The 25,961-nt window shown below is 41.8% G+C and overlaps 10 protein-coding genes across 10 annotated transcripts; 3 read left to right on the forward strand and 7 right to left on the reverse strand. All coding sequences in view use genetic code 12, as the record gives it.

Annotated features, from left to right (window-relative positions):
* Nucleotides 1-443: 443 nt before the first annotated feature.
* Nucleotides 444-1,211, reverse strand: YKH1.1 (putative short chain dehydrogenase; the record flags this gene model as incomplete). The annotated part of the gene is made up of 1 exon (XM_001385185.1): nucleotides 444-1,211. The coding sequence occupies one exon, from the start codon at nucleotides 1,209-1,211 to the stop codon at nucleotides 444-446; it is 768 nt and encodes a 255-aa protein (XP_001385222.2).
* A 1,256-nt stretch (nucleotides 1,212-2,467) lies between these two features.
* On the reverse strand, nucleotides 2,468-3,997 carry PICST_47021 (predicted protein; the record flags this gene model as incomplete). The annotated part of the gene is made up of 1 exon (XM_001385186.1): nucleotides 2,468-3,997. The coding sequence occupies one exon, from the start codon at nucleotides 3,995-3,997 to the stop codon at nucleotides 2,468-2,470; it is 1,530 nt and encodes a 509-aa protein (XP_001385223.2).
* Nucleotides 3,998-6,339: 2,342 nt separating this feature from the next.
* Nucleotides 6,340-7,461, forward strand: NGD3 (Naringenin 3-dioxygenase; the record flags this gene model as incomplete). Its single annotated transcript, XM_001384852.1, has 1 exon — nucleotides 6,340-7,461. The coding sequence occupies one exon, from the start codon at nucleotides 6,340-6,342 to the stop codon at nucleotides 7,459-7,461; it is 1,122 nt and encodes a 373-aa protein (XP_001384889.2).
* Nucleotides 7,462-9,101: 1,640 nt separating this feature from the next.
* On the reverse strand, nucleotides 9,102-12,381 carry VAS1 (valyl-tRNA synthetase). The gene has a single exon (XM_001385187.1). It carries the CDS (start codon nucleotides 12,301-12,303, stop codon nucleotides 9,148-9,150), a length of 3,156 nt encoding a protein of 1,051 aa, XP_001385224.1. The 5' UTR covers nucleotides 12,304-12,381; the 3' UTR covers nucleotides 9,102-9,147.
* Nucleotides 12,382-12,846: 465 nt separating this feature from the next.
* PRP31 (splicing factor) lies at nucleotides 12,847-14,544 on the reverse strand (the record flags this gene model as incomplete). The annotated part of the gene is made up of 2 exons (XM_001385188.1): nucleotides 12,847-14,374; nucleotides 14,438-14,544. The coding sequence occupies 2 exons, from the start codon at nucleotides 14,542-14,544 to the stop codon at nucleotides 12,847-12,849; spliced, it is 1,635 nt and encodes a 544-aa protein (XP_001385225.2).
* A 212-nt stretch (nucleotides 14,545-14,756) lies between these two features.
* On the forward strand, nucleotides 14,757-15,437 carry RRP46 (Exosome complex exonuclease RRP46 (Ribosomal RNA processing protein 46); the record flags this gene model as incomplete). Its single annotated transcript, XM_001384853.1, has 1 exon — nucleotides 14,757-15,437. One exon carries the CDS (start codon nucleotides 14,757-14,759, stop codon nucleotides 15,435-15,437), a length of 681 nt encoding a protein of 226 aa, XP_001384890.1.
* An 80-nt stretch (nucleotides 15,438-15,517) lies between these two features.
* Nucleotides 15,518-17,583, reverse strand: DBF2 (protein kinase; the record flags this gene model as incomplete). The annotated part of the gene is made up of 1 exon (XM_001385189.1): nucleotides 15,518-17,583. The coding sequence occupies one exon, from the start codon at nucleotides 17,581-17,583 to the stop codon at nucleotides 15,727-15,729; it is 1,857 nt and encodes a 618-aa protein (XP_001385226.2).
* A 1,462-nt stretch (nucleotides 17,584-19,045) lies between these two features.
* Nucleotides 19,046-20,185, reverse strand: PICST_32285 (hypothetical protein; the record flags this gene model as incomplete). Its single annotated transcript, XM_001385190.1, has 3 exons — nucleotides 19,046-19,144; nucleotides 19,586-19,709; nucleotides 20,034-20,185. 3 exons carry the CDS (start codon nucleotides 20,183-20,185, stop codon nucleotides 19,046-19,048), a joined length of 375 nt encoding a protein of 124 aa, XP_001385227.2.
* Nucleotides 20,186-20,840: 655 nt separating this feature from the next.
* On the forward strand, nucleotides 20,841-21,963 carry ADY2 (Accumulation of DYads). The gene has a single exon (XM_001384854.1). It carries the CDS (start codon nucleotides 20,968-20,970, stop codon nucleotides 21,790-21,792), a length of 825 nt encoding a protein of 274 aa, XP_001384891.1. The 5' UTR covers nucleotides 20,841-20,967; the 3' UTR covers nucleotides 21,793-21,963.
* A 1,480-nt stretch (nucleotides 21,964-23,443) lies between these two features.
* Nucleotides 23,444-24,367, reverse strand: PICST_32287 (predicted protein; the record flags this gene model as incomplete). The annotated part of the gene is made up of 2 exons (XM_001385191.1): nucleotides 23,444-23,503; nucleotides 23,822-24,367. The coding sequence occupies 2 exons, from the start codon at nucleotides 24,365-24,367 to the stop codon at nucleotides 23,444-23,446; spliced, it is 606 nt and encodes a 201-aa protein (XP_001385228.2).
* Between the last annotated feature and the right edge of the window lie 1,594 nt (nucleotides 24,368-25,961).

Raw genomic sequence — 25,961 nt, forward strand, 5'->3', positions numbered from 1 at the left:
AGCCAGAGTGAATGGAACTCCATTTAACCGGTGCTCTTATATTTCAGTTTTTCAACCTAATGGAGAGCTACAATAAAGACTTCTATTCATGAGACAATAGTAACCGATGCCTACAGGTTGATAAAAACTGGAATCTGACCAACAACTGAACTCAGTACTCGAATCATTTAATTTCAAAAATTTTGCCGAAGTTTCTGATACGATGATAAGGTTGGTTGTGTATAATTTTAATTCTTATCAGACAGCTGAATTTTCACCGTTTAGACTGATAATTAAGTTCCAAAAGTCATGATTTATATTTTAACTAGATGGAAGAATCAACATTACAACTCAGATACGCCCCAAACTCAACTATAGAGTTGCAATTGCAACTTTGTAATTTTATTTGAATTTAGCTTACGTTACACATTCTATATATGTTCTACATAATGTATGAACTATACTTAATATGGGAGAGTTTTTCCGTCATAATTAAGGAAAGACCCGTTCTTCTCTTCATTCAACTCCTCAATTAACTTGGACAAAAAGGAAGCACTCTCTTCTGGAGTAATCATCAACAGATCGAGGAAGGCAGCAACTTCATCGTTTGATGCCTTCATTTCATCCATGGACTTTGATGCTCGTTCGGTCAGGACGACACCTGGATGAACTGCAATGACGATGAAGCCTTCCAGAGCAAGTTCGGCCCCAGCTGCTTTGGCGATAAAGCTAAGTCCTGTCTTTGAAAGACCATATGAATCCATTGGGAACGCTGGATTAAAACTGGCAATAGATCCTGCCAACGAAGATATAAAGACCACTTTCTTGGTAACTCTTTTAGTTAAGTAAGGGTACAATGCCTGGAAAAGAAGAATTGGACCCACAGTATTAACCTTCAAGTGCTTATCCCATTTTTCGGCTGGGGTACTAAGGACCGTTCCACGGGATTCCAGAAAGATACCTGCATTCGAAACAAAAACATCCACACCATCCGTGATATCCTTTAATTGCGAGTCAATGCTTGCAATAGAAGCTTCATCAGAGACATCCAACTTGAGAATGTGAAGATTGGAATTCTTCACAGCCAATTCATTCAAAGCCGTAGCAGAAGCTGGAAATCTTGCAGTGGCTAAAACGATATTGTCTGGATTGGCTTCGAGGTAATGTTTGGCCAATTCAAAGCCAATTCCTCGGTTTGCACCTGAGATAAAGTAAGTCTTTCCTGTAGTCATTTTTGGTTAGATTGCTTTCAAAAATTGTTTACGAAATTGGTAAAAAGTACACCTATTTATACTGGGTAATTCAAAAGCTGCTTCATGATGATAAATCGCAAACAGGAAAACCTGGGTTTGAATGCAATCTGGTTACAAGCATTTTGCAACTGAAATTTTACAAATCACGATTGCACATAGTGCTGCCAAGGACTCGATCAATTGAGTTCGGCATTAATAGTTGCCTCATACTCGGGTTTAGAAAATCAGCACATGTACAGAGAGCGGAAATAATGCTTGCATTCTGACATTTTTAGGTTGCTTAGCAATTATTCAGTATGCTTTTATGCATTAGTGCAAGATATTGTCAACAGCTTTGTGCTCCATTTAAGAAACGAATTCAAGTTTTTTCTTGTCAAATAATTACAATTGCTATATCGCCGAATATGTCTCCGTCAAGTCAGTTCTTTAATTATCTATAACGATTTGAATTAATGTATCATGAGTAAGTTAAAAAAATCATAATTTTCGTTACCACCAAATATAAGAAATAGGCCAGCAGTAAATTTTAGGAAAAATGCTTAAACAAATTACATACAAAAGACAGAGTTGTGGGATCTTCTATCAGTACTTCCGATGATACGTGGGTAGTTGAAACCATCCACTACACTGCGGACGTTAAGAATGGGTACGACCGCGAATGAATGTGATTACTAACTGGGTGCAAATTTTGGACAATAGCTTTTGTGACACTTTGGTATACAGAAGACTATTCGTGGTTTAAATTCACGAAGCATGGAGAAGTAGCATAGCCCCCGGACACGGCCGCCACACTAAGCTATGCTATTTATCCGATTCCGAATATCATATACTCTCAATCCTAGTACCACACTCGTGCCCAAAATTGGCTGGCTCTATTCAAGAATTCAGAGACCATTTCCGTGGCTCCAGGATTTTAGAAATTCGTAGATTGAAGATAGAGCCATGAAATGACAAGAATAAGAAGATATTGACTTCCGCAAATTTTTCAGAGTTTGACATCATTGAGCCGCGAATGTGGACTACATTCGTTTACTGGTTCACTGTGAATGGTTTCGCAATTGCGTACACCTCTTTATAAAAGGAAAGAATAATGGTAAATAGTATTGATTGCAAATCCTAACTTAAATTCATGTATAGCAAGTTTTTTCGTTTCTCTTATAAATTCAAAAACTGTATGACAACATACAAAGGTCAAGGTAGTATTTCATCCCACGATTTAGTACTTTCTCTATCTCCTACTTCACAATGAGAACGGAATGTAAGAATGTCATTAGCGACCAAATTGAGAGAAGCCACCAAGACAATTCTCCATAACCTTGCTCATCGAACTTCGAAATTAATAACCCTCCAATAATTTGGGCAGCACACAGAGCCAAGGTGGAAACAGTCATTGCATAACTTTCAATTAACTCTCTTGACGTATTAGAAGATACCTTTGTGAATAAAATTTTAATATGGTCACAACAAATCCTGTCAATGAAGGAGACTATTGTACCAGTCACACCAAGCAACACGAACGTGAGAATCGGATTTCCCTCATTGTACTGGCGCCGTGTGAAAACAAATAAGGGCAATAAGAAGTAGATAATAGGGTATGCGAGCAAGCCAGCTTTTAGCACACGCTTAGTGCTGATATATTTGTTAATTAGAGGAAGGAGAACAGTCATTAACATGCCAAAGGTCACAGTAACAGATAAAAGATTCCCGATTCCTTCATCTTTGAAACCGAACCCACCTCTTACATGAAGCGGAAACTTTAGTTCTTCCACTCTAAGTGTACTGGCAAGCAAAACAGGCAAAAACTCAAAGTAGATACATTGCTGGAAGGAAATCATAAATACGCCTGTTATGCAATCTTTTAATGACATTGGTGACAAAAGTTCCTGTTCGTCCTTTGATTCAGATTCTTTTTGAGTAAGGTCATCTTCAGCACCTGGGAAGTCCACCTGAGAGGTGTCGTTTTTTGTGAGGTTGTTGTTCATTTCGGAAGACTCCATCTTGTCTAGTAATTGGCTTGCCTTGATGTCTTCTCTTAGCTTCCAGGGTCTTTCTGGCACTTTGAAGCCCAACAGACGTTTGATAAAATCACCAACTTCTACACCTATGTCACGCTCATACTTTCTCTGTTCATGCGTTTCGTCCAAAAAGAGCCAGCCTATAATGAGGTGCACCACAGTAAAGGCAGATATCAAGAGGTTAGAAGGAAGAAATCGATACTTTGAAGGCAATAAGCCATCATAATATAAAGAAAAACCTGTGTTTAATGCTCCATAGATATAGCCAAGACTTTGTCCATTTCTCCACATCAGCATGAAGCTTCCAGAGAGACGACGTCGACACGTTTTATCATGGGCCACAGCTCCAACAGCGGTCGATCTCAGAATAAATATGTATCCATGGAAGAACCCCAACATCAGTCGTGCCAAAAGAGCCATATAGAAGTTTGTGCTCAAACCATAAAGAACGATGGAGAATGCCGTACCAGTACTTGAAAACAATCGAGCTGTTTTATTGCCAAACCTGTTTGATGACTTTATCCAAAACAGTGTACTTATGAACTGGCTGAGTGTAAAAACTGCACCCAAATATCCACTATAGATAAAGATATTTGCATCGTCGTCTCCAATATCAAAATTCTTGATATAAAAGTAGACATAAGGGTACATCGATGTCAAGGATGCGGCATCGCATAGTACGAGACTTCCAAAAATGAAATCTTGAAAAGAGCCCACCAGGGGAAGCAACTCGTCAATAGTGAATTCCATTCTTTGTTAGGGATTTGAATGAACTGTGAACGATTGCAAAAGATACTTGAACACTACTGCAACTGATAAGAGCCAAATTCCGATGAAAGAATTAAGAAGGGAAAATTTAACATGAACGAATATTCAACACGAATTATAATCTGGTCTAATTGATATTCCGGTATCACCCCCTAAATTTCAATTAAAGAGCAGCAAATAAAGTTTGGTACGGCTTCCAGAAAACGTGCAGATAATTGGTGCACTGTATTCCATACATTTCTTATAATAAAATATTTGACAGCTCCAAGCCAAGAGAGATTAAGCCGCTAAGCATTATATGAGATTGAATTTTGCTAGACAGCGACAAACTAAATTACGTTTTACGAATGCTTTTCTTGCTTCTAAATTGTACAATATGAACTGTCCTAACACTTGCTAACTGACGGAAACAGTCTAGCAAATATTCCAGAAATAAACGCATATATATTGAAATTCGACTGCATATGAACACTAACTGCTGATGAATGATGCCCCAAATATACCTTAATATTAATATCCTGCTCATGTAGAGATAGAGGAAATAGAGGTTGTACCCTTAACACATTTTGAATTGACTTACTTTTATTATCACCCTTTTTTGCAACTGAACAAGTGATTGTTAGAGTATTTTTAAAATTATTTAAAGGAGGCTTTGTGTCAAAAAACCGGTACACTTTTTTCTTGTCAAATAATTCAATTATTTCGGTCTTGTCTGTTAAATCCTATCAATCCTTTGATGTGTACAATTTTCCATCTCTTTTGGCATGGATACCGTGAGTGGGACCTCTTTGTATAGACACGGCTAAGTTGCAACCTGAATTGAAAAAGAGAAGTTAGATAAATTGCGATTTAATATTTTTCAATTTTTAAGCAGGATTGCAAAATGATTGTCAGATAAAATATCTACTTGCTATTTCTGCTTTTTGCACTATACACTATCAAAGAATCACATCTTCATTGTAGCTCAGAAAAGCCTCGTTGTCTATTTGCTCTTCTTTTAAAAAACTTCGACATGAGTTCTTCAGTGATTGTCATCTGATAAGGATATCTAATCAATTCTAAATGTTTCTTTCTTTCGATTGTTCTCAAACTAATAAAAAAATTCCGTCAAATGTAGTCCTGGTGAATTGTGACAATACGACTTCATAAACAATTGTAATAGTTTTGCCACAAGTTGAGTTCCCTCTTTGAAAGAGATTCAATCTTTTCATAGGTAACCCAAAAAGTTTGCCATTGAAGGGACAAAGCCATTTTGTTGGTACTATATCTTTTTCAACTAAATGTTCAATGTGACTCACTCAGTATCTCCCAAATTTATGCTCTTACCATGAAGATAGCAGAAGAAATATCAGCAGTTTGTTTAATAATGAAGCTGGAATACATGTTATCGTTAAGTCTTTACTTTGCACTTTGTTCTACATCAATTAAAAACTCTGTGGATGCAAAAGATGCATCCTGCTATAGATACCTTTTCTTTATTACGGGATCAAGCTCCGAAGAGACGAGAGAACACAACTTCGCTGAGAAGTCCAAGGATTTCTTACAAAAGGTGATGTCACCAATGTTCGAAAGGCAATTACTCTCCAAGAGCGGATACCCTTACCATACTTTTTATAAAAGTAGTTAATATTTTATCTAGTATGAGCTGAATGCCGCGAATCCACAGTTAGTGCAAACATATCCGCTACTAACCTTGATTTTCCGAACTGTAGTGGAAAAATTTATTCCGCCAACGACTGCAAAAATCTCGTACGGCGGCCTTGGCAGCAGAAACCGGTAGACAAATGTGTGAAGTTTAGCCTATACTGGTTTGAAGTGAGGTGAAAATCAGTCAATTCAAACCAGCCTAGAGAGAGCGTATGTTGCAATCGAAAAAATTGCAGTTAAGTGCAAAAGAGATAAGATCTGCTTTAGTTCAACTAGCGGCTACCTTGCATAAGCTCCATGGTTGCAACCTAGAGCCTTCTATTTCGGAACCATACAACGTCTTGTCTTCGATTTCTGATATATTTGTAGGTCGCGCTACCAGACCTGAAAATTTTCATATTCTGCTTTCATGCCGTCCTGATCACGAACTGTGGCTCATCCGCTGGGGCTGCCACAAGCGGAGAATTAATAGGGCAAGCAGAGTTGACTATGGATGCTGAGTAATTTGACCAGGTCTCGGATCTGCTGATGTTTAGAGTCGTGCCATAAATACTTCTAATTTTGAAATTTTTAGCGCCTATTTGTTCCGATTCTTTGAATAGGTTGAAATATAAATAGAGCCATTGTTCCCCGGATTTTCTTTCATTTTCTGATCCCTGCTCTTTAGTGTTAAAAGTATGTCTTTTCAGGAGATCCCTATTATCGATTTGAAGCTTGGACTTGATCCTGCGACCAAACCCCAGTTTTTGCAAGATCTCCGTCATGCACTTATTAACGTTGGGTTTCTTCTTTTGAAGAACTACGAAGTTTTTGGTCCTAACGATAATGATCTTGCCAAAATCAAACAACAGGCATTCGACTTCTTTGATCTTCCGGACGATGTCAAACTTGGCTGCGAAATGATCAACAGCCCACATTTTTTGGGCTACACCCGTTTAGCCAACGAAATCACTGCTTCTCATACTGACTGGAGAGAACAGATTGACTTGGGCACAGAATTGCCAGCTCCTGGAGCTGACGAGCCGATTTACAGAAATATCGAGGGGCCCAATTTGTGGCCAGACGCCAGTGCCATTCCTGGATTTCGCCCTACCATCACCGACTACATAGCAAAGATGACCAATTTAAGTAGTCATTTCCGCGACTTGGTTCTTGAAGCCATTGGATTAGAACCCTCTGCCTTAGACTCTTATTTCAAGCCCAACCAACAGTGTAAGATGAAGTTGGTAGCATACCCAGACTCGAGTCAATTGACGCAAACCAAGTCCGTAGCATTGGACGATACGCCTCTGACACAACAAGGTGTGGGTCCTCACAGGGACTCTGATTTGCTCACGTACATTTTCCAGGCCACAGAACATACTGATTCTTTACAAGTGCAAAACTTTCAGGGCCAATGGATCACAGTGCCTAATATTCCACGCACTTTGGTAGTGAATGCAGGTCAGACTCTCGAGGCCATTTCCCAGGGGGTTTGTAAGGCTACGATACATCGTGTATTGATCCCCAAGCCAGGCTCTGGAACTAGAATTTCGATTCCTTTTTTCCAGACTATAGATTTGGACAGTTACAAGTCGGTGGTGGAAGGCATTCCAGCAGACGTGCTCCAGCTGCGTGACGAAAGGGACAAGAAGATCAAGGACTGGGGCGTGGACGTTGGGTTTCAGTTCAAACCAGACGTCAGCAAGCATCCCGTTGGATACGCTGTGTTCCGTAACCGTATCAAATCGCACCAGGACGTTGCTGCCAGGTGGTATCCTTCTGTGTTGAAAGAGGTATTACAGGAGTACAAATTCTAATAGATGCAAATTCAACCTAAGGCATATGGAGTGTAAAAGTACATAGTGATAGTGATAATAGAGTACATAGTAATCATCGAAGAGAATAGGTAATTGAATTTTGAAAGGAAGTAGATATTGAAGAGTAGGAGAAAAGGAATTCAGTGAACAATCATGTTAAGTAGGACCAGAAACAGTTACAGATATTTAGTCTTTTTATAGCGTATTTAGTCTCAGTCAATGAAACGATTGCAAAAAAACTGCAACCTTATCGCGAAACTTCGCATTTCTGAATTGAGACCAAAATACGCGAAGACGTCCACCCCTTTTTTGATCACGGAATGATTTCTTATCTGATTCGAGGGTGACAAATCGACAATTGAGCACAGACAAAGAAACCTCCCTTTCAGAGAAAACAGCAAAAACACCTTCAAGTGTCGATAAATGCCAGTAAGCATCAATAAATGCAAATCATGCAAATTATGCAAACTTATAGCAATAAAAGAATCCAATTGCGGACAATTGGCACTACTACGTGAAAAATACAGCCTACATCTCGAAAGAATCAGAACTTCATCTCTAATATATTTAACGTAATACTATCTAAGCGAAACGTTTATTGCTTCTTGTCGTCGTCCTTTGGAGCTTCACCGCCCTTGTGGTTAGCTTGGATGTCAGAGAAAGCAGCCTTGGCACCAGCAGCGAAGGAACCACCCTTGGACAAGTCAGCGTAAGCGTCCTTAGCGTCTTCGGAGACCTTACTGTAGTCAACCTTACCGTCCTTACCGGCGTAGAATTCTTCTCCCTTCTTGAGCAAACCGTCCATTTTGTATTGTTAGTGATAAATTATTGATAAATCAAAAATGTGGAAAACTGAAAAAATTCAGATGATCGAACGTCGGATTCTGCTCTATTTATACGCTTCCGCCACCAGGCTCAGTCACAGTCCAGTTTGTTCACTATCCCAATGGGGCATTATTTTGTCCTACAAGTACAGGCCATATGAAATTGGTCGTGTACAGATAGTGGGTGGAATTCGTGTTTGTATACATACAAGTTTGCTTATTGTTGGCCACGGTATGCGTTCCTGGAATTTCTGACGTGTTCGGCTCGAGAGGCTTGGATACGAAATCAGATGGGCTCCTTGAAAAATCAGCAATATATGAATTCTGGCCCCACCGTGCTGGCCATTATACGTATTGGTTGGGCCTTCCCCAGTCTCCTAATATTATATAGAATCTTGTTCCTGATTCTCTAACTATGGGGAATCCATCTCTGCCCCTCATCGAACTTTTCCGTCTGCATATACTAAGCGGAAATGTGTCAAATTAAAGCATAAAACCAATAGAATAAATCACACGACATTTGGACATTGCCGCAGTAGTCCCGGTTGCTGCCCCTACAAAAACAATAGGACTATCTTGACGACATGGAAACCCCAAAAACGTGTTAGGATACGAGATGGTATGTCCGTCGTACCTATGCTCTACATATCTGGGGAAATGCTCTCTGGTCACATGACCCATGCCGACTTATGGACTTCTGGCAAGCCTTAAAGTCTATAGCACAAGTCTATTAGGTACCGGTAGCTATTTAAACTTGCAGTAATCTGTGATTGCAGTTCTTCGAGACTCTTTGGCCTGTTTTTCTCTACGATTTGCTTTTCCCATTCTTGTATTTCATTTCTGTATTTACATTCTACTCTATCTAGAGCTTCAACTTCTCCAAAATGGCAATGGTCTGTTGGTATCCTTCGATTTCAGCAGTGACCTTCTCCAATCTCTTGAAAGCAGCCTCCTTGGCAGCAGGCTGGGTCTTTTCCGTGAACTTCTCGATGGCCTCCTTGGTCTTCTTGTCGAATTCTGTAGCAGCGTCCAACTTCTTTTCCACCTTGGCAATTTCAGCATCCAAGTCAATTTGGCCCTTCACCAACACATGGACAGTACAGTCTGGGCCAATGGCTTGCAAGGCACAACCAGAAGGTACATCTTCCACCTTAGAAACAACGGTGATCTTGTCAACACCCTTGATCAACGAGACGATGGAGTCGTGCTGTTCCGAGGCAATGTCGAAGATGTCCTTCTTGGCAGTTTCAACATACACTTGGCCGTGCTTGAGGATGTTGTATTGCGACAACAACGATCTGGCACCCTTGGTGATTTCCAAGACCAACTCATAGGCTTCGTGGGCTTCTTTGTCATCGAACTCCTTAATGTATTCAGGGTATGCGGCTACGACAATCGATTTGGTAGAGTCACCAGCACGACGAGGCAATCTCTGCCACATTTCTTCCGTTACAAATGGCATGAAAGGGTGAATCAATCTCAAGGATGAGTCGATACAAGTGTACAAGGTGTCTTGAGCAGACTTCTTCTGTTCAGCAGTACCGTCCTGGATCAAAGCCTTGGAGTTTTCAATATAGACATCACACAAGTCATACCAGAAATTATATATGTGGTTGGTGGCATCACCGAAGTCTCTGTTTTCAATGGCCTTGTTGGTTTTAGCAGTAGCTTGAGTCAACTTGTAAAGAATCCACTTCTCTACCAAAGACTCATTGCCAGTTTTAGCTGGGGTTTCGGCTGGCTTGAAGTCTTCACCCAATCTTCCCAATACAAACTTGGTGGCTTGGTAGATCTTGTTACAGAATTTACGGTAGCCTTCAACTCTCAAGATGTCCAAGTTGATATCTCTGCCACCGGTGGAGTAGGCACAGAGAGCGAATCTCAAGGCGTCCGTACCACACTCAGGAATTCCGTTAGGGTACGAGAGCTTTTGGCCATCTGTGGCCTTTTGTAATTCCCTAGGATCCAAGTTACCAACCTTCAACTTGTCGTGCAATCCTTGCAAGGGGATACCAGCAATGACATCCAAGGGGTCGATAACGTTACCCAACGACTTGGACATCTTTCTGCCCTGAGCATCACGAACCAACGAGTGGCAGAATACTTCCTTGAAAGGTACCTTTCCAGTCAACTTCAACGACAACAAGATCATACGAGACACCCAGAAAAACAAAATATCCCAACCGGTCTCTAACATTGACATAGGATTGAACAACTCCATGTCTCTAGTGGCATTAGGCCACCCCAAGGTGGAAATAGGCCACAAACCAGAAGAGAACCAGGTGTCCAAAACGTCTTCGTCTTGCTCCAAAGTAAACTTTACACCAGCAAACTTCTTCTGAGCCTTTTCCAAAGCTTCTTCGTGAGATCTGGCAGCAATCCAATAGTTATTGTCGAGTCTGTCACCTTCTTCGCCTTCTACAACCACAAAGTAAACAGGACATCTGTGGCCCCACCACAATTGACGGGAGATACACCAGTCCTGGATGTTTTCCATCCAGTAGAAGTACTCGGATTCTGATGTCTTAGGAGTTATGGTGAGATCACCGTTCTTGACAGCAGCAATGGCGTCCTTGGCCATTTCTTGCTGGTTGACCCACCATTGGGGCTTCAACAAGGGTTCAATGACGTCACCCGATCTAGAACAGAGAGGAATCGTCATCTCATTGTCCTTTTGTTCAACAAACAAGCCCTTTTCCTTCAACTGTTCAATCACAACGGTTCTTGCATCGAATCTCTTCAAGCCCTTGTACTCTCCACAGTTCTCGTTCAAGAACCCATCATCAGTAAAGATGTTGATAAACTCTAAGTTTTGTCTCTTACCTGTCTGGTAATCGTTCTGGTCATGGGCGGGAGTGATCTTGACGGCACCAGTACCGAATTCCATGTCAACAGCTTCAGAGTCAGTAACAATAGGCAACAAACGGTCCAAGAATGGATGCTTCACAAACTTGCCATGCAAATGCGTGTATCTAGGATCCTTGGGGTGAACAGCTACACCAGTATCACCAAAGATGGTTTCTGGTCTAGTAGTGGCTACAGTAAGCTTTTCATCAGATCCATCTACTTCGTATGAAAACGAAGTCAATACACCAAACTCAACCTTGTCATCATAGCCAGGAACAGCCAATAGAGTCTTACCAGGAATGTTCTTGTTGTCGACTTCCAAGTTCGAGATAGCAGTGTTCAACTTGGTGGACCAGTTGACCAATCTGGTAGCTCTGTAGATAGTACCGTCATCGTGCATTCTGACAAAGGCTTCAGTGACAGCAGCCGACAAGTCAGGATTCAAGGTAAAGGCTTCTCTAGTCCAGTCATAAGAAGCTCCCAACTTTTTGAATTGGTTCTTGATTCTGGAATGGTACTCTTCCTTCCATTCCCAGACCTTTTCAACGAACTTCTCTCTTCCATAGTCATGTCTTGTCTTCTTCTCTTTAGCCCAGATCTGCTTCTCCACAACAGATTGGGTAGCGATACCGGCGTGGTCGAAACCTGGAAGGAAAAGTGTAGTTTTTCCCTTCATTCTGTAGTATCTGATCAACGCATCTTGGATAGAAACAGTCAAGGCATGTCCAATGTGCAAGGCACCGGTGACATTGGGTGGAGGTGCTGGAATAGTAAAGGCACCTTGAGGCTTAATGTTACCATCGGCAGTCAATTCAGGCTGGAAAAGTCCTTCCTTGTCCCACCAGCTGTACCAGGATGACTCAACATTCTTGGGGTTGTAAGCTTTGAAGGCAGCGTCCTCAAGAGAGACAAGAATCTTCTTTTCTCCTGGCTTGGTTTCATCTACAAATTCTGGAACAGGTTCGGCAACCTTCTTTTCCTTCTTGGGCTTCTTTGGCTCAGCCGACTTCGATTGGGCAGCAGCTGCTTGCTTGGCCTTCTTGGCTTCGAATTTTGCGAGCTTCTCGGCCTTCTTACGTTCGTTTTCCAACTGTTTGGCGGTCTTTACTGGTGCTCCTTCAGCTGGGGCAGGAGCCGAAGTAGCAGTAGAATTGTCTTTCTGGTCACTCATGGTGGCTAAATGTCTTCTGCAAATCGGAAGTGTATTCTTAAGAGGCAGACTGATGACTATTCCACGTATGAGACTCTTCGTAAAAAGCATACACTAAAAGAGAGTATTTCACAGGGACAGTTGGTACTTATATAAGTGAAAATTTCCTGGAGATGGAAACTTTTTTCACGGTGTCGCATGTCGCCAGTGAGGATAGACAAATGTCGTGCGCCGGATGAGTCTTCTTTATCTGTTGAAATTATGACTACGGCTGCGAATTGTGACTAATTCCTTTTTTCTTATCTTAACATGTTTATATTCTCTTTTGTAGACTCATGATTAGTCATTTGAATCCAAATCTTTTCTACTGAAGACTGTTATTGAATCACTTGATTCTACCCCTATTCAAACAGTGAATCAAGAAGTGAAATTGTGGATATCGGGGAACCAACAAGTTCATTCTCATATACTTAAGCACGTCTAGAAAGTCTACAAAAAGTCGCCCCACCTTTATCAAAAGTTTTATTAACCTCTCGTATCTTCCTTGCTCTATCTTACAATATACTATAATACACTATTCTGTTGTCTCTTCTTGTCGTTGCCACCATCGTCCTCATTTTTCCTCTTGCTCATTCCTGTAAACCACTTGCTTCCAATTGTCAGACTACTTGAACCATTGAGCTTGTTCTCGCTGCTTTTTTTACTACTAGGGTTTACCAAAAGAATGCTGTCAAAGTCTTGGTCAAATATACCCTTGTCAATTCTCTGAATTTTGGCACTCTGTTCATGTTTCTGTAATCTGTGAACCATGCCCTTTGACATTCTGGCTCCAGTATTAGTATTCACTCTAATCTCTCCAATTCTTCCACTGCCTCCATTCGTTCTGCTCATACCCAATCCAATTTCTTCACCAAAACTGTCTGTCACAGAATCTTCTTCCTTGCCGAATTCCATCTTGTTCTGGGCTCGGCGTAAATCAGACATCTGGAACCTTTCCTTCATCTTCCTGAATCGTCTACCTCCTCTCTTTTTTGATTTCACATCTACTGGAGCAGGCAATGCCTTGTCGGGTTGGTGTTCAGGAGGAGTCAAGAGCTTGTCGATCTTCTTCCTAATCTCTTCCAAATACGTATGACCAATGGAACCATCAGGACAAGAGCCTGCCAAATCTACACGAGCGGCCAAAATCACTTTTCCGCTTACTATACGCATTGTCGAACGAACTATATCCTCAGGAAGATACTTTACAACTTCAGAATGATATAAATAGCCTGTTTGCCGTACGGTTCTAGATTTGGATTTCGTCTTTGATGAAAGGTCTCTGATTCCTAAGGACGCCAAGTTGCACGAAGGAGTCATGGCCAACAGTTTTAAAGAACCTGTTGCTATTAACAATTGCGAAGTTGTAATAGAACCGACAATAGCACTCACATTAGGTGCAAACTTAGTGAGCTTTTGAGTTATGAAGTTCGATAGAAGCTGTAATATTTCATATAATTCAAGCAAAATGACACAGCAATCAATTATGCTGTTCATATCTTTATCATTGAGTACAAATTGTTGGCCTAGCTGCTGAAGAGCCGCCATTATAATGACAAGAATCTTTTCATTGGACACTATCGCCTTCATTTGTTCGTCATATGAACGGATATTCTTCAAGTCCTGTTTGATTATCGCTATAATACGAGCATAATCTATGGGGTTAAGCACCAACGTTTCAAGCTCTGGAAACACTACTTTATACTGAGTCTTGAGAAGCTGATGGTAGGCTATAATTTCCTGATTAATGATACCCAGAAGCTCGTTTACCAAAAGAATGAACTTGTACTCTTCCGATTGGTCTTCACTATCATCAATAGAAGATAGGAGTTCCAAAAAATCAGTTGTCTCCTCGTTGGAATACAACTCTATATGCTTCTTCAATTGAGGAATAAGTGGGTATACCTTCGAGAAGACAGTGATATCTTCAATGCTGCTTATGTCTGGCTCACTTAGAATCGCCGAAAGTGAACCTGCTACGGTATTGGAGGCAATCAACTCGCTTAGTTGTGTAAAAAATGTTTTTTCGTGGTTGTTGGTTGAATTTTCACCGCTATTGAATCCATTCTGTTGGTGAATAAAGTCATTTTCCTGGAGCCCATTGAGGTTTTCAAACGATTTTGCCTCGTTTTCGGTCGAATTTTCAACCAAGGGTTCCTCTTCCAAGCTTACGTCGCTGTCACTGTCGAAGTCAGCTAGCAATTCTTTCTCATAGTCTTGCATTGCTGAAAGTACAAGAAGAAATCTGGAGTAAAGAATCTTGTGAGATGAGGTGAGCTATTGAGTGCGCATAGTAAATTTATATACAATCTTAACTATGGTAAATTATTCCATAAAGAATAAAACTGATTATTCATTATATTCACTTCATAACTTCCAGCCATAAGGTAGAAGAGATAGTCTTCTTGGATTTTAATAATACTGTCTATATTCAAATGACATCCGTGAATACTTCACTTTTGCAAAAGTCGGATGGTTCTGCGGAACTTCTTCTCGGATCTACGAAGGTCATCGCTTCTGTCACTGGACCCATAGAGCCCAAGGCCAGACAAGAATTGCCTAACCAGGCCAGTTTAGAGATTCTCATCAGGCCAGCAGTGGGGTTAGCGACTACAAGAGAAAAACTTCTCGAAGACAAACTCAGATCTTTACTCCAGAGTATCATAGTCAGATTCAAATATCCTAGACAGCTCATTCAAGTAGTGGTTCAGTTTTTGATTTCCGACTCCAAGAGAACAGAAACAGATTTGGTCGACTATACTAGTAATGACTTAAATGCCGCTATCAACTGCTGCTACTATGCGTTGATAGATGCGGGCATAGCGTTGAAGGCTTCGTTTGTCTCGCTTTCCATAGCTGTGAAGAATGGAAATCTTACAGTGAACCCAACTGTATACGAATTGGCCCAAAGTGATTCTCACCATGTAATTTGCTTCAACATCGAAAAAGGCAAGGCCAACAAAATCCTCTTGCTTGAAAGTCAGGGTGACATAAAGGAAGACGAGTTGTTTGCCATGATTTCGAAGGCAGTAGAGGAGGCGGAGAAGGTGCACCATGAGCAGCAGAGAAAGTTTGTTAAGGAGAAGGTGGAGAATGATTATGTGTGGAAGCAGTGATGTACAATAGAATAAAAGTAATATAATAGAATCAACTGTAATAGTATAGACTGGAAAAGTCAATCAGATAGTATAGAGAACTGGTTCAAATGAGGTCGAATAGACAAATAGTATATTCATTTATATAGAAATACTCTTTATATTTATAACTTTCTGTAATAGCTAAATATATCTTACAGCTATATGAATAACCAACAGCAATGTTCTAAGAAATAATTATGATAAATGATAAAATAATGAAAGAAGACCCAACAAACCATCGCAATAAACTACACAGACCAAATCCCCACTAGTACAAAGTGGCCAAAGGATCCAATCTATTTCCTCTGGCATTGCTGTTCGACGAAAAGTTCAAAAGGTTGATCTCGCCATTAGCAAACTTGTTGTTGGGGTTGGACTTATGCTTGAAAGTGAAACCGATGAAGTTGTTCTGACCCAAGACCTTTCTTCCTTGGCCAGACGATTTCTCTAATAAAGACTCGTTCTGCTCTTGCCTGGCAAAGACATCTTTGTACTTCATCATCATTTCAGCGTCTTCAAAGTCGTCAAAATAACCAGCATCTTCTTCATTATCAAGTTGTGGTGTGAATGGAGGAGTTCTGTCTCTCAACTTGTCCCAGTCCTTAATATCGCCGAAGTAGCTCTGTTGTTGGATCTGTTTGAAGGTTCTGAGACGTTGTGTAGGCGAATTGATCAATTTTGTAATCAAGTTCCATGTTCTATCACTGAACACGTATCTACCGTCTTTGGTTTGAGGTCTTCTCAAGGCCGTTTTCCAATGCTTCAAGTTATAGTAGGTCTCGTCCTGTTTAGATCCAGAGAATGGAGGATATCCGCACAAAGCTTCAAACAACATACATCCCAATGACCAGTAATCGATGGTGTAGTCATAGTTCTTACCTTCCAACACCTCAAGAGCCATATAGTCGGGCGATCCTACAATGGAGTTGGCAAGATTATGGTGTCCCTGACTTTGTTTGAAAAGCTTCTGTCTTTCGTACATCAAATGCGACGGTAACTGGTAGTTGTCCAAGTCTTGTAAGTTCCTCAACTTGAGGCGCATACTCTCAATTCTGTCGTTGGAAACAGTTCCAGCAGCCAATCCAAAGTCGGTCAATTTTATATGACCCTTAGAGTCAATCAAGAAGTTTTCTGGTTTCAAGTCACGATGAGTGAAACCAAGCTCGTGCAAAGAGTTGACTGCAGCAAACATCTCGCTCATGTAGAAACGAGCGTGTGGCGGAATCAAGTAGCCGGTATTGTTCAACAAGGTTCTGAAATCCCCACCAGGTACAAACTCCATTGCCAAAAACACCTTCTCCGGATCCTGAAAAGCATATAATAACTTGACAAGCCATTCACTACGGGTGTTGGTCAAGATGTCTCTTTCTGTTAAAACGTGTCTAGTTTCATCTAACTTGACCAACAACTTCTTGTTCAACACTTTGAGTGCACATATCTCTCTGGTGTCTTTCTTTCTGGCTAAAAACACTTGGCCATATCCACCCTGGCCCACCTGCGTGATCATCTCAAAGTCCTTGTGTTTGGGCTTCAATCTTCTTTTACGCAAAAGAGCTCGCTCTCTGCCTACGTAGTTTTTCCACTCAAGTTGTTGTCTCTGAGGGTTGCTACTAAAGCTGGGATCGTTGAGTAACTTCTGTTCAACCAACTTAGTTCGCTCTCTTCTGCTGATGACATAGTCAAACATGTCACAGTAGTAGTCAAGAAAGTACAACTGGGCTACAGAAGCTAAACGTTTTGTCTTGGGACTGTTGGCCTTCTTATGGAACTCCTCTTGCGAGAGCTTGTATCTTTGACTAAGGGGTGGCTGGAGCTGGTTGATGTTCTGTTGAATATTGACAGCTTGATCTTGAGGAGAAGGTGAGTATGGAAAACGAGACAGACCTTTGTGATGAAGTTGTGGAGAGTTGTGCAAAATCGACTTGCTTGGGGAATTCAATGGTGTAATATTCTCCTTGTTGAGCTGGTTACGAGTCAGGTTGAGTTGGAAAGAGTTGTCCACGTCCATCATGTTTGACAGAATCAGAACGTTTTCCATCGTCTGTGAAATATCTGCGATGTCCATCTCTTGAATGTGACTATGTTTGGGCAGTCTGTGGAAGAAGTTAGCCACTTTGGAAGACATTTGAAAAGAATATCAGTGCTGGACAAATGGGCAAAGCCAAAGGGAATTTCCGATATTTGAAAGTAAGGCGATTGTCGACTCTATGATCTAAATTTAGGTATTGGGAAAATCAAAAAAAAGGAATTCGATGAAAAGATCCTAGTTATTCAGATTCAAACAATTCTGTCAATTCTGTCAAGTATACTATGAGATCACTGGTGGTGCTCTGCCATGAAAGATTCTTTGGTTCGTTCTGAATTCACCAAGAAGAAATAGAGTTTAAATTCTATTTGTATAAAACTTCGCAGTTGACACTCTCTAGCAAGACGCAGATCACAAGTGGCTGGGGTGTCAGCTGTAGAGAAGTTTCTGTGTTTGCAAAAACGATCAATGTGGAAGTAGAAAAGCTGATATTTCAGGTTAATGAAGTATGTTTACAAATCGGCTGTATAGGGCATTTACATCACGTGAAAACATCGAAATCGGTGTATGCAGGCGCTGGATGGAATTGTACCATTGTCAGTATGGCACCAATATGGATAGCCAGATTTGCTGGATTGTCTTGGGTGAATTGCGCTGGTTGCTTGGTCTATTGTTCGAATGAACGTCTGCAAGCTGCACCAAGTGCTTGTGGCCCCCAGTCTTTTGTATTGCGGCAGTTGACCATTATTCTTTGTTAACTATGCAAGGTGAGAATTGTATGAGAGAAAATTGCGCCATGACTGATTTAGGGTTTATGATATGATTCTCAATTTACGATTCCTGGTATACGATTGGTCATTTGTGCTTACTCTACTTTATAATACTTTTGTCTGTGGCTGCTAGCAAATGTCTTACGTTTACTAATTATTGCGCTGAATAGGGAACTGAAAAGTCTGAAACTAAAACTAGACGTGCGGAAATAGATTACAATATCCAAGATCTTGGACGGTGGGGGAAACCGAATCAGACATACAACAGTCCAACAAAAGTGCCCTCTTCTACTGTGTATAACAGAATCCTACGGTGGGAAGCCCGGGGGTGCAAATAATTAGTTATCGCACTTGGAGCTCCAGAGAAGGCTGTACGGAGATTTGAAGTGGAACTCGAAATGACCAATGAAACTGACGGGATCACTATTTGCTGTGAAGTCAATGACTCCGAAAATTCGTATATCTTTCCACATGGACGGAAAGACTTCCTACACCGTTCTTAATCGTTAACCCCACCAAAGTTACTGAAAGGGGTGATTCCGAGTCTCAGAAATAGGGAGATCCCCACAAACAGTCTATTTCCGGAGTTTGTGAGATGTGGAACCTACGGAGATACTGCGTAGAGATAGAGGATAAGAGATTTCAAAGAGTGGAGACGGAGGATTGTAGGTGAAAGAATCGGGTGGCAGGAGATACGAATGGTGAACAGAGGGTGGGCGATATGGAGATGCTAGAAGAGACAATTCTAATTCTCGTAAGCTCGTAGAATGAAAGGATCAGCCTTTATTTTACTAAGTTCGTAGTAATGCTTTGGCTTCCGGGATTTCAGGGTAAAAGTTTATCCGCAAGTCAGCAGCGTTCAATCCACCATTCTCCAATCCACCGTTCTCCTTGGTGAGAGTAGGCGTAGTCAAAAGTAGATTAGAACATTAGCTGCGAAAGATTTAATTGCAAATTGCGTTTATGTCCCCGACAAATTTCAGAGCCAGACGGGATATCCCCAGATTTTGGACACACATTTTTGTGCCAACTCTGACAAATTGTCCTTGACAAGATGAATACTGCCTACATTATTTTCTTGTCTGACCCTGCCTTTCCTGTCGTGTCTTTGGGTGTAACTTCTACAATTGAGAGAAGGTAGAGTAGATATTGTGGGGATACGATCTCTTGGAGGGACGCAATGGAAAAAGACAGACACAGAAAAAAGGTGGAAATAGAGAGATGCAGTGTCTGGGCAAAAAGTTGTCCCTTTTGTGATGCTGCTGCGAAATTTTCTGTCTGCGCGGGGCCCGACAGTGGGCCAACCCCACAACAGCTGTTCAGACACTAACCGTGCCAGTGGGATCATTACCACGATTATCAACCCATTCTTGAGAAGGTTCCTTTGGACCAGAACGGTCATGGCAGTCAAACAATCCAGCTGGCTGGCGGCTCGCTGGCGTGAGCTCCCTGGGCCTAAACTGTAACGATCAAGACAATGTAACCCCCTAATCTGCAAATTGCAATCCACAATCTCTGCCTGAAGACATTTGGCACTCAGTCACGTCTACAATGTCTGGCCTGAGATTCGGTCGAGGAACCGTCCAGCTGGCTCGACCCCATTATTATGGAAGGTATTTTCTCAGTGTATCAGCTTATGTCAGCAGCATGGAATGATCGTGTCTCGGCCTCGGACTTTTCCTGTAACACACAGACACGGGAAAGTCGCTAGTATTCCATCCCGGGCTTTTGGGCAGGCCGAGCAGAGTGGAATTTGTCCAAGACGCCGACTCTACATACCGTGTCTGTCTGAGATCTACTGAGTGACGCTGGGACGCCAGGGGCTCATGGCAGATAGGATCAGATTCAGACAGAGCATCAGCATCAAACTCAGACTGAGACTCACAACCAGACACGGTCGCAGACTCAGACTCAGACTCAGACTCGGACATTGTCTGTACCAAGGCTGAAATCGTTCTGGTTCGGAGCAGCGTTTTTAGGGATCATTTACCCCACGAAAAGAGCTCGGACTTGGCGGTCCACTCGTGGTGGCAACAAATGGGAAGCCCACTGTGACGCTGCCAGACCAAAGTGCCAGATATCATATCTGCTATGACATAATTGAAGAGGGCAGACCGGTGAAACAAAAATGTCTGTACCAACCAGGAAATGTTTAACACCATACAGGGCTGGTTCTGGCGATATTGGTGCGATATTTTCTGATCATGGGTTATTAGCGACGTTCCCAGCGCTGCATATGTGCCCGGTCACGTGATATCTAAACTCCCAGCAGCCGACAAAAATAAACCGAACAAAAAAAGTGTCGGCAGCAGATGGAAGCCCCGCTGGCACGCAGGATTGCCCTAGCAAAGTCCGGAGCAGCAGACATTTTCCGTCGCATCAATTTTTTTTCTGCGTTTTTTGTAATTTTCGCAGACACAAATGAGCTCACTCAACATTTCGAGATGTACTCATGCCACCACAAAGGTAAATTCCACGACAGGATTTAACCGTACAGTAAACGAGAGCTGTGTCTGACTCTACTATATATAGCTGGGGCAGAATCTCCAGGTCAGAAAAAACTGAACAATTTTTCCATAGTTGAGACTTTTCACTTTCCACGTTTCTAGTCAAACTGTCTATTGGCCTTGTGATATCATCGATATACATTAATTTATCACTAATAACCTCCCCTTCACTACAAAACCAATCTACAGTCACTTACTGAATAAAAATGTCTGCCGACTTAGAAAACCAAATTCCGCAAGAGCACAAGTTGGTTGTTGAAGACTCCAACACCCCAGTGGGTCTTTCTGGCAACGACGAGGGCCACAACATCACCAAGGTTGTCACTGAGGGTGACTACATCACCTTCGGTAACGAAAGATACTTGAGATCCGAGTTGGTCCAAGCCTTTGGTGGTTCTCTTAACCCCGGTTTGTCTCCTCCACCCAAGCATGACTTTGCCAACCCAGCTCCTTTGGGTTTGTCTGGTTTCGCTTTGACCACCTTCGTGTTGTCGTTGATCAACTGTGAAGCTAGAGGCGTCACCATCCCCAACATTGTCGTTGGTTTGGCCTTCTTTTACGGAGGTGCTGCCCAGCTTATTGCTGGTATGTTCGAGATCGCTGTTGGAAACACCTTTGGTGGTGTCGCTTTGTCTTCGTATGGTGGTTTCTGGGGTTCCTGGGCTGCTATCCAGGTCGACAGCTTCGGTATCGTAGAAGCTTATGGTACTGACACCACCCAGTTGAGATATGCCGTTGGTATCTTCTTGGTTGGTTGGTTTATCTTCACCTTCTTTATGATGTTGATGACCTTGAAATCTACTGTCGCCTTCTTCTCCATATTCTTCTTCCTTTCGATTACATTCTTACTTTTGGCAATTGCTGAATTCAAAGACTCCACTTCTGTCAAGAAGGCTGCTGGTGTCTTTGGTGTCATCACTGCCTTTGCTGCCTGGTACAACGCCTACGCCGGTATTGCCAATGAACAGAACTCGTACATTGTCATCAAGGCTATCCCACTCCCAGACTTGCAAGACCGTAAGAGAAAGTAAGCTATAATGCTTGCAAAAGAATCCCCCCCTCCATAAACTATCCTGATATTTGCGGTGGATCCGTATTTATCGTGTAACGTTCCCTTTTTTTTATTGATGATGTCCCCCCCCCTCCCCCTAATGTTTTTTTTACAGTTCCCCCTATATTTATTTAATTAAAATAGTAATGACAATCTAAGTGTAGACGGTAGAGTATAATTGGAAGAGAGTAGAGAATATTACAAAATTGAAGCTTCAGAAGGGCAGCTTCACAAGGGCTTGAGAAATTGAAGATTGAATGACAAGAGATAAGATTTTCAGGAAAAAGATGAACGTTTTCGTAATTTTGAAATAAGTATCTGTTCAGGGTCACCTGAGTCATTTTTAGGTATAACAAATAGCTTAAAGCTTGTATCTTGTTTACATTCTCTGTCTTTTCATCTTGTCACCTTCCTTTTCAACAAAACGATTTTTCAGTTTAATACTAGACATTTTCTACCAGACAGTTTCCATCTTAATTGTGAACACATGCAACGAAATGGATCTTCTTACTATAAGAGTGTTGTCCACCGCCTTGACTATTGAAATTAGCTATTGCAACTACTCAATTCTACACTTTTCACAAATTAGCATGGTCCACAGTCTCAAATTTCAAATCCACACTCTAAACTTTAACTAAACATCTATTTACACTTCACCCGTCTAAATTGAACAGACATTACTGGAATAGTGGGAAATTGTCTGCTGGAGCGAGCCGATCGTTCCTGATAGTTTATAGTCTTGAACTCGTCATACATCGGTGTTTACCATTCCTAGTGGTCTGCCCATATATTCACAGGAAAATGACCTCACTTTTGGCTCTGCTGATTTTTTCAGGCACCAAAAAGGACTTCTAGGCGAGTAAACAAACAAGAAAATCGAGAACAAGCTCGCCAGATGTCTGAGACGATGACTTTGTAGTCCCGTGTCTGACAGGTAAGGGCTCAAATTTTGCTGAAAGCCAATGACGTGGTTAAGGATAAACAGCTTGGTGGGTGAGTCCACTGCAGAATTTGCACCCATTCAGGCGCATTTCATGTTTTTGGCTTATAGCACGCAGCAACTCAAAACTGACCGCTCATGCGGACATTTCGCTGAAAGTGACAGCTTGGAGAGTCTGTGTCTGGCAAGCGGTTTGTTTCTATGTCTGTCTGTCCGTGTGTCATCTGGGACACTCCGGACCGACTGGCTGATGTAGCCACACTAACAATGCAACATAACCGATGTGCGAATATCGGCGAATAGTTCAGACACGGACGAGTGTCGGCAGCACACCTGTCAGCTCTGACAGGCAAGAATCCGACACCAGCGTACAGCTGCAACTGGGAATTGTCTGCTGTTCGTTACAGACATTTGTAGGGAATCTTCCGGAGCTATAGAGCCTTGAGCAATAGGTGCCAAAATCACCATCAGAAAACTTAGTTAACCAGTTAGAAAACGCAAAACCAATGTCCACTCACAGAAGACTTGCAATTGTACTTTTCAGTCCAATTTGCAATTATCAATTTTGCCTAGCTTCCAATTCCCATTGCAGTTACTTTTAAATAGCATTTTATTTCCTATTAAATATATACTGTAAGAGAGACAGACAATTCTAAGTTTGTCATTTACAAGAGCCATCTTTCGATGCCTACTAAATGTTGGATCTCTCACCTTGACTATCCAAAGTTTGCTGTTCAATTGGAGTGGTGAACTTTGAAAATGTCATATGAATTATGTAGAATTATGCAGATCTTCAGCTTCATCTGCCAACTGAGATCTTTAGATCTTCATCAACTTAACCAGCTTCCCTTTTAATATTCCATTTTCTTCATTTTCAATTTTATAACCTCTTATCATTTCTTCGTTTCATGTCATATTTTTCTCGTTGTCTCTTGGTTTCGCCAACCTCAATTCTCAAACAATTCCAGTACTATTGACTCTGAATTCGTATCATTTTACAATCATCTAGGAAACCTGTTCCGTATTGTCCTATGCCTACCAAACATGTCTAGTTAAATATGGGACGCACCTTCAGGTAGATGTCCTCGCTGTTCTGATCCATGTTTACAATGGTCTTGATAAAATTGTTCAAGTCCTTGGACAAGTTCATGAAAGACAATCCCAAATCATCGGAACAAATCAACAACATGTCCGGCTTCAAATTCTTCAACACCTGGACATAGCCCTGGATGTTCAGACACTTGAGCAACTTGAAGTTGGGCATAATTCCCGACTTCAGAGGATCAAGATTATACGTCACGTCGTCCTCCAGCAAATTGGGAGGTAAGATAAAAATCATATTTTCGTTGTTGATGAGAATCTCGTTGAGTGGAAGCTTCAGATTGAGAATCGAATGTGATAACGTCAACGCTATCGATTTGTTGCCGTACTTTTTGGCTACACTCCCCTCGATGGCCTCGCTCACTTTGCCACTTCTCTCGCGAATTCGTTCATCCTCCTGGCTATACAACTGGTATATTTGGTACCCTATAGTAACTACAGAAGTGGCCACTACGGCTGCTAACCACAACTTGGGGTTGGATCTGGATCCACCAGCCGGCAATTTTGGAGCCATAATAAACACACAATTGTCAGTTTCAGAAGTTGCTCTATCACAACACTCTTACACAAATTCTATATGTTTTGATGAAAATTGATCTCTAGATATCTCTCCATATAAATAAATTTTGGAAAATTGGTTGGGTTACAACTACCGAGGATTAGTGTCACGTGATCTGTTACATAGTCGGTTGGCCCATTCTCGGTACCCCCGAATCACTCAGCCCAACATTTTCACCTTCTCCACACTCTACTCCTAGAAGATAAGGGATCGTTATCAGTTGGCGTATGGGTTGCAAAGTTACTGGTAACAATCTGAGACTCTGTAAAGCTGCTCTGGAAGACTCGGTCTCCGCCGCTTCGCTGTACGTTTTGGTTTCTCCGTCGTTCTCGTCCCACATAAAGCCGAGGAACACGAGAAGATTATTACCAGATTTCAAGAAACGGTCACGTGACTGATTATACGACCACTATTCTCGAGTTGAATTGGGATGTTAGATGTTCACTTGCCCACTGGAGGATGTGGAACGATTTGGCTTCCCGTGGCTGACGTGACTTGGCATATGATATTTCTATTTGTTTGAAAATATGGGGTATAATATGTCAATTGAAGAAAGTCACGTGCGTAATCTGTTCAAGTGGAGTGGAGTAGCATAGAATGGAGTAGCATAAAAGAATGGCAGTAGAGGTTAGCACAAAAGTGAGCGAGAGTAGAGGGTCGGTAGAAGAAGCTGACTATGGAATTCAGCTACTGGTGAAAAATGGCTTCAGCACGGGAGGAAAGCTCGGTCTCATGTAGCTTCCTAATTGGGACGAGAGACGAGAGACAAAGATCGAGCTTTTGTCTGGATTTCAGAGAATAGAGGCGTTTTACCAAGCAGTATGAGCTGAGTTTGGTGGGTCTGTATTTGTACTTGGTTTTGCACCTCTTTTACACATTTCGTGTACACATAGAGCCAAGTATAGAAATGTATTGGGCCATCTTTGTCGGCTTGAAAAAAGCGCATTTAGATGCGCGTTGTCGTTTTGGAGCTGAGAGATGCTATGGAGAGAAAGTACGAAAAGTACTCCTCAATTGTCTTTTGACTACTTCTATTGGGTGGCACAAAGTCAGCTTGTCCGAGTAAGAGTCAATGAGTAAGGGTGAATGAGAAGAATAACGACATTAATGTTCTTAGTCGGAATCGGCGTGGCTATACTTTCTCTATGAACGTTTCCTTAGTAGCCTAACTATTACCTAACTATTACGTTTGTTTCATGCTGTTTTTGCATTCTGAGACCGCAGCAGAAGGCATTCGAGTCCGCAGTCCTTCATGCCGTCTCCCCAGACTTTATGCCGTGCAGTTCAGCAAGAAATGTGCCATTATTGGCCTGCTAGACATTTAAAAGTCGCCAGAGCGCAAGCGCAACTTCCTAATGGAGCCGGAAATTCGACAGCGCGGGAAGTTAGGCTGTCCCAGCAGCAGCTTCAGCTACAAGCCAGTCCATAGAGAAATAGCAAGGGCCAGTGGCCAAAGGACAAGAGAACGGCAGTTGTGAGGCACTTGGTAATTTCCCCTCAAGGCAGAACAGGCAGTGGATCCAGCTACCCACGTAGATCCGGCCAATAG

The sequence above is a fragment of the Scheffersomyces stipitis genome, chromosome 5 (assembly GCF_000209165.1).
Source record: "Scheffersomyces stipitis CBS 6054 chromosome 5, complete sequence".
Lineage (NCBI taxonomy): Eukaryota > Fungi > Ascomycota > Pichiomycetes > Serinales > Debaryomycetaceae > Scheffersomyces > Scheffersomyces stipitis.